Raw genomic sequence first — 12,459 nt, 5'->3', positions numbered from 1 at the left:
TGTGCCTGTGAGGGTGGTTATTTAGTCCAAATGTCACCAGGAGAGTGGATATTCAGAAATTATGCTCCAGAGCTGTCAGTTATGAGAAAACGTTACAGTCAGAAGTGTAATTTCTGTTATTTTAAGGCTTGAAAATCAGCATTTAAGGCGAGCCGCTCCTGTTGAGGATTTTTGCTTGTGACAAGCTGCGGTATCGCTAAACAATCAAAGAAATGTGGAAACCAGTGGGTAGATGGAGACGCCTGGAGATTGAATGACCTGTAGAGGGCAGGGAGTTTGGTGGAGGGTGGGGGGACTGGGAGGTTGTGTGTGTTCAAGTGAGAACACACGTGACCCCAGTATATCAAAACCACCATATAGGGTATAAATTTGAGAGCATTTAACTCCCCTTTTTGTCTGTGTTTGTGAATGCGCATGTCAGTGTGTGAACATGCTTGTGCATGTACTCTCACTCTCTGTCTGTGTGTGTGTCAGTGTGTGTGTGTGTGTGTGTGTGTTTTAGTGGAGCCACATCTGGAAACAATAGAAAAGGAGATGCTGTCACTTTCCCTTTACCTCAGGCTTTCGAGTGTGTTCTTAAAGAAACACTCAGTTCACTCACAGTAAATTACAGGAAGGCAATCTGAGCTTCAGACTTAGATATTTGGACTCTCTCGTTTGCCGACACACACACACACACACACACACACACACACACACACACACACACACACACACACACACACACACACACACACACACACACACACACACACACACACACACACAGACAGTCTAACATGCCCAGAATTAATCAGTTTCTCCAGATGTAATTTTACCCCTGCACCAGTAAATTGCAGCCTTGCTTGTATTAAGTGTAATTGTAAAACCAAATTACACCTAATTTTGAAGTGAGAGCCGGTGTGTGCTTCTGCAAATGCTTCCGTGTGCTGTAAATGTGTGCGTGTGTTGGAGGGGTTGAAAGTTCATAGCTGATAAGATGTGATTGATGGTAAAGTGATGTTTACACAGCATAATCACCGTGTTTACACTGTGGATTCAAATGGAATTTAGTGGATATAGAGCATTACTTATCCTAACCCAGAGTGAGCGTTAGAAAAGAAATGTATACTCGATAAAAGCGGTATCAGGGTTGCGTGCCTGCAAATAATTGTGTAGTGTTTGCGCTTGTGTCTGAAGATGCATTCAAATTTAATTTGCCTCATTAGACAAGAGGTGGCAGCATTGTCCAACCCAGTAAGTAAACACATCCCAGAGGACGTGTGAGGATGTTGAACTGCATGGACCAAAAGCAAAAGAGTAAAGCAGTCATCAGTGGGTTCGCTAACTCATACTGGTTTTATAGTATTTTTATCTTTCTTTTTTTTTTCTTATCTTTTTAAAACAAAAAGCATTTTGTTTTTAATCAAAGAAAATGCACCGAACTGTGGTAGCTGCTATATTTTAGTCATAATCCATTTCTTTTTTTTTTTTCTGATGATGTCACAGAAATAAAAACATTACTCAGTTGCTGCAATGAAATCAAGACTCATCAAATGCAAATATAGCTGCAGAGGCACACACATAACTGCATCAGCATACTGGAAACCAAAAACTTTTTAATTCTTCTTTTGATACAAAATTGTTTTTTAAATAACAAACACATTTTAAAATTTGCTGTCATGTTTTTTCTTTTTCTTTCTTTCTTTTTTTTTTTTTTTTTTTTTTACAAGGATAAATTAGCAATTTCATAATAAAGCATTGATGACACTGTCAAGACAATTACTTCTCTACACAGGGGTCAGTCCAGACCTTAAAGGCTGCAATCAGTGCTGGTGAACTGACCTCAGCAGTCATTCATATCTGGGTTTCTAGCAAACATTTAACAAATCGGCATTATCAGTGGTTCTCAATCTTTATTAAGCTTGGCACGCAGGCGCTGGGTTTCAAGGCACATTCTGTGATTGTTTGGAAATGTCACCTGAAGCTCGGTGTGGTTATAAGAAAGACGGCCAAAACATTTCCAGGGAAACTACATTAGCTCAGAGGGGAGGTGGTCAGAGGTTAATTTAATTCACTTTAAGTGAATGTAATGTCTGTTTGACTTTGGAAACGTAATAAATGTGCCAGGGTACGCTGATTTGAGAAACGCTTTTTTTTTGGTGGGGGGGTCTAGGTTTCACCACAACCATCAAACGTTGTCTCTTAATGCAAAAAGACTCATATTTAACTTATTTCAGGGAAATGGAAGGCCCCAAAATGATTTTCTGTCCAATTCCAAACATTCAGCCAAAAAACAGGAGTATGTGTGAGGCACTATTAAGTTACAGATGACACACAGGAAGACAAAGCTTCAGTTGTACATTTCAGTTGTTGAAAACATGATTTTCCATGATGTTTCTTCTCAAATATAGACGTGATACACACAAATATACTGCAGATACTGTATAAAGACTCACTGAAATGCAAGAACTTTGCTGGAAAGATTGTCAGGCAACTATACGGTACACAGGAACAGTTTCAAAATTTGGTAAATACAGCTGTAAGACTGGATTAGTCAGGCCCAGAAACGTACTCTAGTTAAATCTTACAGTCACTGAAAAGAACTCCAGTGTGAGAGACAATAACTGGAAATCTTGTCTCGATCATCCATGAAAATTTGAACAATCTCTTTCTGAGGGCTTGATTGTCTGGGAAATTAACCTTAAAAAACACACAGACTAGGCAGAGAGAGGCAGACACATTACCTTATAGTGCCAGTTTCATTGTACTGTTTCCACAATGACTTCCTGACAATGAAAATAACATTGTCATAAGTGGGGCAGTGGATGGGATTTGTGGAAAGAGAGTCATATGAATGTTCAAATTCTTATTAAATCACAAAATATCAGGTCAGGCATTTACCAGTCCTGCATTCAGTCTGCAGTAACACAACCAGAGTCACAAAGGACTATCATCAGTGGCTAGAAAAATTGCAACAGATGGCATGGCCCACACAGAGCTCTGACCACCACATCATGGAGCCATTCAGGAACTATGTGATTAGACAGAAACAATCATAAAAAGTTAAAATCAATTGAAGAACTATGGTATGGCATGCACCATCAAGCAGCATGGGCTGCACATAACTATACTTTTACCCAACACACATGCCCACTTGGGGCACATATGGGGGCCACTGTGGACCTGTGGATGAAGCCCACTATGGGTTGCCCACAGAAGACCATCATGAAGGCCCTGAGAAGTAAAACTACTACGGTGCCTGCATGAGCTAACTCACAAGCGGTCAATGAGGGTTTTCTTTAAGGCAAGCTAAATATGGGTTGCCCAAAGAAAACCCTCATGGGGGCCCAAAAAGGCAGAACTACTCTTTGCCCCACATGACCTAGCCTACATGGGCTCCAGCTGGGTTTTCTATGGGCACCCAGCAGTGGGGTACCCACAGAATTTCCTCTTGAGGCCCAAAGGGGCAAAATTGCTATGCGCTCCATGAGTTAGTGTACACGGACCCCGTATGTTTTTGGGGGGTTTTGTGGGCTTGACCATAGAAAACCCATATAAGGGCCCCAAAGGACGAAACCGCTATGGGCCCTGTGTGGGTTCACCCACGTGGGGCACACATGGGTTTGCACTGCCCACACAATTCACCCACAGCTACTCATTGTGGGCCCACACCAAATATTGAATCAACTTTTCCTGTTAGCTGCACTTTTTTATCAAGTAAAGTGAAAATTTTAAATGAATGATTGGATGCATTATTTTTGCATCCTCACTTTACTTTTATTGCCAAACATTTTGGCAGTAATATGTGCACATGCACATCTCTGTGACAGTCCTTTGCTGTTGCAGAATGCGTATTCTGGCAAGTGATTGTCTAATAACCTCTAATTCTTTCATATTTAGCCTGTCATAGAGCCAAAATTTGGATATGGACAGATGGAATAATTTAATTTCCTGAATTTTCGGTTGACTCAAGAATATATTCAGTACAGGGCCTCCAGGAAGACCATATACATCACTGGGAAATTAGCTGAGCTCTTCGTAGAAAAACACAAATTCCTTCATTTCCCAAGACGCCTTAGCACTTCCAAATTTATGGGGCAATAAAACTCACAGCTGGTACTACCAGGAATCAGTGTGGTGTGGTGACTACTTCAGAATGTATGGGGGTTTTTTGCCCCGACATCAGACTAAACTCTCCCTGTTAATGAGGCTGTGCGTATAATGTGTCGTTATGATTGCCTTCAGTCCTACAACTGCTGTCCCAACCCTTCACATATTATATCTCTATAGTGCATAAAACAGCTTAGAGCTGGTTTCCCAAAAATTCTGAGAATAAAACAAACTGTTCTCTTGTACTGAAAAAAGTATAATTCCCCAAAAAGCTGAAAAATATAACCAAACTGCAGCTATAAGGCAGTTGTTTCAAATTCTCAGTACACTTTGTCTGATACTTTCAATGTGAGGGGGTTTTAAAGGTGTCAGGTGCTTTTAGGAACTTCAGACCACACCTGTATGATACCTGCTCCAGTGTAAATTTAAAACTTGAAGAAGACCCTAAAAGGGCACAATGGCATAAGGGTTATTCTGTATTCAGCTGGTTTAGTCTCTTCTGCTGAGGGCTCTGGAGAAAGAGAGACAGAGAGGTAGACGTGGTGCTTTACAGCTTATTGGGGTCTGGTCTGCATATTGATGCTTCTGTTCTGCCTTTTCCATCTCTCTTTTCCCTTAATTTGTTTTGCTTTCTCCACCTCTCTGAGCAACACAAGTCCATCAAGGTCGAGAGGCTATGTTGCTACTAATTTATGACTCTTGTCTTTTCTCCTTCATAGAGGCACATGGTCATGGACTGTCTTTACTTTATGATGCAATTACATCCAGAGGCTGTTTTGGTGATATTCCTGCTACGTTCCTGCGATCCCCTCCTCATCTCTTGATTCTCTGACCTTACATTCTTCATTTGTCAGAGTGAGTTTCTGTACATGAGAGAGAAACAAGCAGAACTCCATTCCTGTCCATTCTCTTTCTTTCTCCTCAGACCACTGTCTCGTTTCCTTTCCCTGGTTTGATCCAGCTCTCGCCCGGTGCCCTCTTGCCGCCTCGGCTCGCCCTGCTGTCTCTGAGCAGGCGCGCAGAGCAGCGCTGCCAGGTGTGGAGGGTTTTTGCTGACCAGATCCACATGCTGATGTGATGCCCACAAGCAGTGAACATGAAGATTCGAAGCATCTCTGATGCTACATATGAGTCTAGGGTGCTGGCCCTGAAATCCCCCCAGTTAGAGAGCTGGTAGAGATAACAGCAATAACAGTGGATGCTGGAACGGTTGTTTGTAAAGAACAGAAAACACTCCAATCTTCACCATTAAACGCTCCAGCTTGTCTGTTTTGGCACAGTCCTTCTGCAGATGGAGCGAATCTTGAAAAGAGCCACAAGGCCTGCACAGAGAACAGAGTGCTGAGGGGTGGGGGGTCGAGGAGGGAAACAACATGTGAGGACCCACCAGATCAGGAAACCATCATCATGAGAAACTGAGTATGTTAAAGAAACACTGAAGAAGAACAAAGTAGAAACTAATGAAATCCAATACAAACAGATAAATCAATAGTGTTATTATGCTGTAATTACCTATAAGAAGGTACGTGGCCAATGGTGCAACCACAAAGCCTGTGAGTGCTTCCTGCTGCTGGTTGCCAACATAGCAGAGCCCAGTCAGGTCATCTGCATCAACCAGTCTCATGATGAGGATGACAATGTTTTAACCGCTGGAATGGCCCATGCAGCTATGTGGAAATAGGAGCTGTGCATTTCTATGGCCTCGTGGCCCCACTTTAGTCCTGCAGCCAAGAACCAGGTGAGGGTCAGGATTACCCACCTGGAAGAGAGAGAGTGGACAAAGGAGTGATATAACCAGTAAACTCTGCTCATGGGTAAACTTTTTCCTTTTCTTTTTATAGTGAATAGAAATCATCTGTTTCTAGGAAGTAAACCACTTAGTAAAACCACAGGTTACTGATTACTGCTGGAACTTCTCATAACTTTTTCCACTTATGAAACGTTATCATAACCAATCACGTGGACATGACCAGTCCTCGTTTGTAATTAGGTTATCCTGACACCAGCTAGTTGTGAGTTGCAAAAAAGAGGGTTATGATCACATTTTAGGAGAGAGTGAAGTCCTTGATCTCTTTTTTTCCAAATGGAGAAAAGTGGAGGCAAACAGGAAAGCAAGGCCCAAGTGAAAAGGAAGAAAAAGAGCTGTGACAGCAGTGTTTCCAGTGCAGGACATATTTAAGAAGCGTCACTTTTACCTTTGCATGTGTAGGAAATTAATCCAACTGGTACATAGGTTATGAGACAGGATAGTTAGATTTTAAGGAAAACAGGATGCAAGTCTCATATTCCAATTGTTCCAGCAAAAGCCATTCCCAGCTGCTGATGACAATGGTTAAACTGGGGCAAAGAGATGAAGGATTTATACAGCGAAAAGTCTGTGACTGTGTGTTTGTTTTGTTTTACTAACCAGAGAGAGGACGCCATGCCAAAGAAATAAAGAAGGAGGAAGACTATGGAACAACCAGTGCTCTTTAATCCTTCTTGTACCAGAATTGGTACTGTTGTTGCATCCAGGTCACAGGAAACACGTTCCCTCCCAAGAGTAAGTCGAACCTGCAAAATGACATGAAGGAGCAGAAAGGGGGAAAGAGGTGAGGCTGAATAAATCCCAGAAGAAGACTCACCTTTCTTTGTTATTGCAAATAGATGCAGAATAGCAAATTATTGAATTATATGAATGTAGTGATGAATAAAAAACTGCTTTTAGTAAGTATTTAGTATTTAATCACTGATGTAACATTTACTCTAGATTCAAGTGCTGACCCTGGTACTCCACAACATATTTTACAAATAACATAATAAATATGCAAAAACTAGTCCATAAAGTGGTGATCTGATTATTTTTGAAAAAGTAATTTTATTGATTCTTCCACAACCAATGAAATTTAGTGGATCAATATACTACTAAATCTCCTACTTACCAGGTAGGCTACACTGTACAGATTACAGCACATGGAGAGAAAAATGATGGGCCTTTCAGGGTAGGAGAAACGCTGAGAATCCAAGAGAAAGGTCAGGACTGTCAGAGTGGTTGACAGGAAGCACAGCACAGCCCACACCGCCATCCACGCGTCCGTAAACACTTTGGCCCCTCGCCTGTAGAGCCCGCTGTCATAGCCGCACTGCAGCGTGCAGCTTTCAGTCTGCTTAAGCCAGGTATATTGGTCAGGTGCAGATCCCAGGGCATGACACTCCTCTTGGTGGGGAGGATGGCGAACAGGCTGGTAAGGTGGGTCTTCATCCCCTGGACCCTCCATGCACATGTGGTTGTGGTCATTTTGAGGTGGGAAGAGGCTGCAATTGAGCACCTGGACAGGAAACATGATGGGAAATGGCAGTGATTGATATGTAAACAACATTTTTAACAAACTAAAATAAATTTCTCAGTGATATTTTTTTAATTAATATGTGCATTTTCCATATTGCTAAACTATAGACTGAACTCATTTTTTTAATACATGCGTGATTTCCTTAATGATGATATGACTCACCTCAGGCCATATGAAACCAAACTCGTGGAGCACGGGGAGGCATTTTCTCTTGACAGACAGACACATGCTGCCACACGGACCAATGGGGATGGGAACCTTGTCTGTGCACATCGGCACATAAACTGAGCACAAGAAGAACTGGGGGAAAGAGGAAATAAAAGATTATATGTTTAACATTTGGTCCATTGTGCGTGTAACCAAATTATGCAAACTATGTATTCTGTGATGAGATTTCAACTCATGCAGCAAAGAGTGACTCCAAAGTAACTTTTGAGAGGAAAAAGAAATGTAATTTGGCCAATATATCAGCTGCTATTAGCCTATTACAATATATTGGCATTTATGATGTTCTATTTGTAGTGATTGTTCACAATAATCTCATCACTGTCTGCAGGTGTAGCAAACCTTCAGAGCTGAGAAGATGCAGGGTTAAATGGTGTCTACTTTGTCAAATACGTTGCTGGAAGGTTCAGAAACAATGACCACTCATCATTTTTCTGTTCAGCATAACTCTAACATAATGTATGTGCACAGAAATGAAAGGAAAACCAACATAAAGCTTCTTATTTAAGATACTGGTCCATGATATAGCTGTAAGAAGTGCTTCAATATGCCTTGACAGTGATTCTTCAAGTCTCTCTGCAACTCTAGTGGAGGGAAGAACACTATTCTTGTAAAGGATTTTCACTCACTGGGTGTTTTTAATGATACTGTATAAAACATCTGTCCAAAATCTCCATAGATGTTCACCTAGGTTGGGGGCAGGTGACTAAACCCACAGTATATTACTCAAATCATTTTGATCCTTGAAAAGGCCGCTACCACCAAGACAGATGTTTTTCATCATAATATAAAGAACAACTCTGTATTGACTTGCAGTGACCCTTCCCTCCAAGGCCCCACAACATTTAATAATTAAAAAAAAAGGATACAAGTTCAACTTCAGTGAAATAAAAGCCGGAATGATATAATCTGCAAATGCTTGTTTATTTTCAACCACAATAATCATTATTATTCAACTTTATTTCACTCGGCCCTTTTATAGTCCAGCTCAAGTGGGCATTTTTGGGGCCCGCCCGACAGTTTGAAAACCACGGCTCAAAAGGGGAAGAGTGGACACCGATGATGCCAGCAAAATTCCTCCCACAGAATTTACAAGGCAGTGAACCCTACACGGGTTATTCATCCTTATACAGTATAATAAAGAATACATATCTATAATATATATCAATATCATAATTGTTTGCCCCCTAATAACTGGTATTGGCACTGGCCCGAAAAACCCACTAGCAGTCAGGCTCCAAATCAAATTCATCCAGAGTACTCATGAAAACAAGTAAAGGTAACAGAATAGTTGAGCCAATTTCAATTTGCACACTGAAACTGCAGCAGAGAGCAACAGTTATCCAACGTTATGTCATATTTTTTTCTTTTAGACTTTGATCCACTTAATCTATGAAACAGAAGGTAAATTGTGCCAACAGTGTGGTGGATTTTAAAGGAGTGAAAACAGTGCTGGAGGTGTAATGCAGGCCCTGTAGGCTTTCTGCATATTACAACTGGATTACAGCTGCTAACTGCACTGTACTCCCACATGTGGCTCCTACAGCTACCTGCATATGCGTCTCACTATCCTGCTGCTTTTTCTGCCCTAACTTTCACTACATTGCATCACCTCTTCTATTAGTGGCTCTCTATTTTCACCTCTAATAAGGAATGCCACATCTTGAGTCAAGACAGAAAGAGTCATCACCAACCTGCTCCAAGGTTACACATACAAGTCCGCTCCTTTAAAAACACTCTGTGGTCTTAACAACAGTGAGGGCATGTGCTGTGTAATGCTGCATGATCCCCCTGATCTAAGCCTCAGTTTTATTCTGTCCCATGGCAATAGCTTTGAAATAGATATCTAAGTCAGTGTTATAAAGATAGTGAACAGTCTGGAGTCACATTTGACTGCGTGCAGACGTTCTAGCAGCGTGAGAGAAGAAGTACTCTGGGGTTACAGAGGGTAGCAATTTTGAGTGATTTCATGCATTTATAGTGAAATCTGTTTGAAGCCAGAGTGTAAAATTGTACCAAGCTCATGATATGAAAACACACAGAAGTAGAAAGTGCATTTAACTCAGCTACCTTGAGATAACGGAAACAAGCTCGAGGCACATGGACGGGTTAAAAAAAAAAAAAATGTGTTGGAGTAAAGGGTTTGATGCTGTTTATCTATTTGAAATATACCAAACAGATGAACAGCAATAAGAACTACATGTTACAGTCTTGCAGCCTTGATCCAGTTATAAACAAATCGCAGCTTGAAATCAGCTCTTGAATGGAGCCCAAATGAAACATGAATCCAAGAAGGGTGTCAAGGTTGGGAAATAAATAATCGGGGAAATGTTATACAGCTCTTAGCGTCTGTGAGAATTTACTGGTAAAGAAAAGTTGAAAATGTTGCATCTGTCCACTGCATTACGTTTGATATATAAACAGATTATATATACATTGAATCATTTAAGCTGCTGTTACACACCTACAGGCAGATCTTGCTGACTTGTCTTCTGATTATGAGTCTAAACCAGGAAACAGTGACTCCTTGCTGTGTCATAAGGTCTGTGATGAACGAGGCAATGTCTGAATTACTTATCTGAGTCTAAGAGAACTTCCATTAAACTCAGTTTGTTACATTGTTCTCTTATCAGCATCTGGGTTGTAATGCAGATTTATCACTGTAAATTAAACAGACTGGCTGAAATTAAAATGGCATGAAATTTCCTACCAAAAACAGGGAATCTTTGCTCCTGAAATGTATCGAAGGCCGGCCATCCTGAATAACCGTGACTTGATCAGATGAAATCAACCCCATTTACACCTCAAATGCTGTAAATGTTGTCCTGTCTGTCAGTTCCAACATACAAGGCATATTATAATTCTAATAATTCTCACAGTGAGCTGTGCATACTCAAGCAGTGACAGTAACCTAACACATTCTGGGTGTTTTCCCTGACCGTTGGTAACCTGAGTCCTGTCACTTTACTGCTAAAAGCTGCTCTGGTTACTACTCAGGAAGCCTCCCATTAGAGCAAATGTTAAATGATACGGTTCCTCTTTCCCCTTTCTCCCTCTTTAGCATCTCTGTGTGTGTGTGTGTGTGTGTGTGAGTGAGAGAGAAACTGGGTTGTCAGCTAAACTTACTGGACAATTTACAACTGGAGGAGGACAGTTTGGTTTCATGCTGCAGTTGCTTCTTGTTCTGTGTGGTTGTCTTAACATACACTGTACGCCTCTTAAGCAGTGTATTAATTTAACATGCCAAAATATTTTTTTAACCACTATTTCCCAACAGCTGCACACAGCAATAACTCACTGTAACTCTGTAAAAAAAAATATCTCCAGACAGGGGAATGGGTTTAAAATAGTGACTAAAAAAAAAGCACTTGGAAAGGTGTAAGCTTGTGTTCATTAGTGTGTGAGGATGTCTAGACGCTCTAGCCATGTTTGCATGTTTCTTAAATTGGGTGCCTCTAAATAAAAGGAATACAATTTTAGAAAAAGCTAAACATCACTTGTCCACAGTGAAACTTGGTATGGCTAAAAACAACAAACAAACAAAACAAAAAAACATCTCTGATGCGCCACCAGCTGTTCCAATTATAGAAAATAAAATCTCTGATACACATAATGGGACCAATCTATTTTTTTTTCTTACATGGTGCATGAGTCAAACAAGCTGCACTTGTTTTATGACACTGAGGGCACCATTGTTAACAAGACAGTGCAGCATATAGCACTGAAGATTCAGCTGTTGCTGTGAGGGGCATGAACTCGGAATGTCAACAGACAGAGGGGGCATTTTCAGTGAAATTAGCATGACAGCCTGGCACAACCCGAAGGAAAGAAAGCATGGAGCCCACCACTTATTTTAACTCCGTGGGAATCAACCTATGTTATGGCCCTCATTATCACTGGGGCCATCAGTCTGATCAGGTCGCGGTGCTGCAGCTTTCTGTCATGTGCTTTGGGACCACACTCTGCTTCTCTCTCTTTGACGCAGGCAAACAAAATAGAAGAGATTCCAGACTCAGCCATGCTTTTGTTTTGTTTTGTTTTTTTGTGTTTTTTTTTTTTTTTTTAGACCAGCCTTGTTCCTAAATTTGTGCATATTTATAGTGCACTTTTTAAAATTTGCATACTGATTATTCTACTCTATTGTGATGTCTAGCATCAGTGGCTACGATTCACATGGGTCCAGTACCTTGAGTTGACTTGAGCAGCCGTACTGTATGAGCGGCGTGAACGTGGTCAGCTGCAGCTCTGCGTCCGACTGCAGCACGTTGCCGACAAGGTTGGGCATTTTGGTGACGTTGTAACCCAGACCCTGGCACATGCTGATCCGGATCGGGTCGCAGGTATTCTCCTCCACCTCATCGCCAAAAGCCTTGACCAAGTAGAGCGGTGCGAACAATCCGTATAGGAGAAGCAGCGCTGACCCCGTGAGCGACACCATCATCCCGGGCACGGTCACCCTGATATTGAGCGGCTGCCCTCTGTAAATGTTGCCACAGTTATCTCGTCAAACACAGTTGGGTCAAGTCGCCCCGGAACCTACAGCGCGTTTATAGTCCGGCTGGAGTGCGTGTTGTCCGTGCGCTCTGGAGGCTACGCAATGCCACTCTGAGCCATTCAATAGATTCAAATATCCTGAAAGCAGCGGTGAATCATTGCGATATCAAAAGCGCGTGTTTTCAATTAAAATAATGCGAACATTTGCAGTTTGAAAAACAAAAAAAAAATCTACATCTTGATACATCCTGAAGTCCTTCTTGTGATGTTTCCCGTTAGTAACTCCGTCTGGGAATGCGCAGCGCAGCGACAAAATATA

The 12,459-nt window shown here is 41.4% G+C and overlaps 1 protein-coding gene across 1 annotated transcript; it reads right to left on the bottom strand.

The window, feature by feature from the left end:
• Positions 1-1,481: 1,481 nt before the first annotated feature.
• On the bottom strand, positions 1,482-12,137 carry fzd4 (frizzled class receptor 4). The gene is given in 10 exon segments (XM_030745301.1): positions 1,482-5,279; positions 5,282-5,306; positions 5,309-5,385; positions 5,388-5,426; positions 5,581-5,730; positions 5,733-5,851; positions 6,500-6,645; positions 7,014-7,400; positions 7,584-7,721; positions 11,833-12,137. Coding segments are annotated over 10 exon segments (1,602 nt in total). The 5' UTR covers positions 12,088-12,137; the 3' UTR covers positions 1,482-5,013.
• Between the last annotated feature and the right edge of the window lie 322 nt (positions 12,138-12,459).

The sequence above is a fragment of the Archocentrus centrarchus genome, chromosome 13 (assembly GCF_007364275.1).
Source record: "Archocentrus centrarchus isolate MPI-CPG fArcCen1 chromosome 13, fArcCen1, whole genome shotgun sequence".
Taxonomy (NCBI): domain Eukaryota; kingdom Metazoa; phylum Chordata; class Actinopteri; order Cichliformes; family Cichlidae; genus Archocentrus; species Archocentrus centrarchus.
Note: the sequence above shows the minus strand (reverse complement) of the source record. Positions and strands in the feature narration are given on the sequence as shown.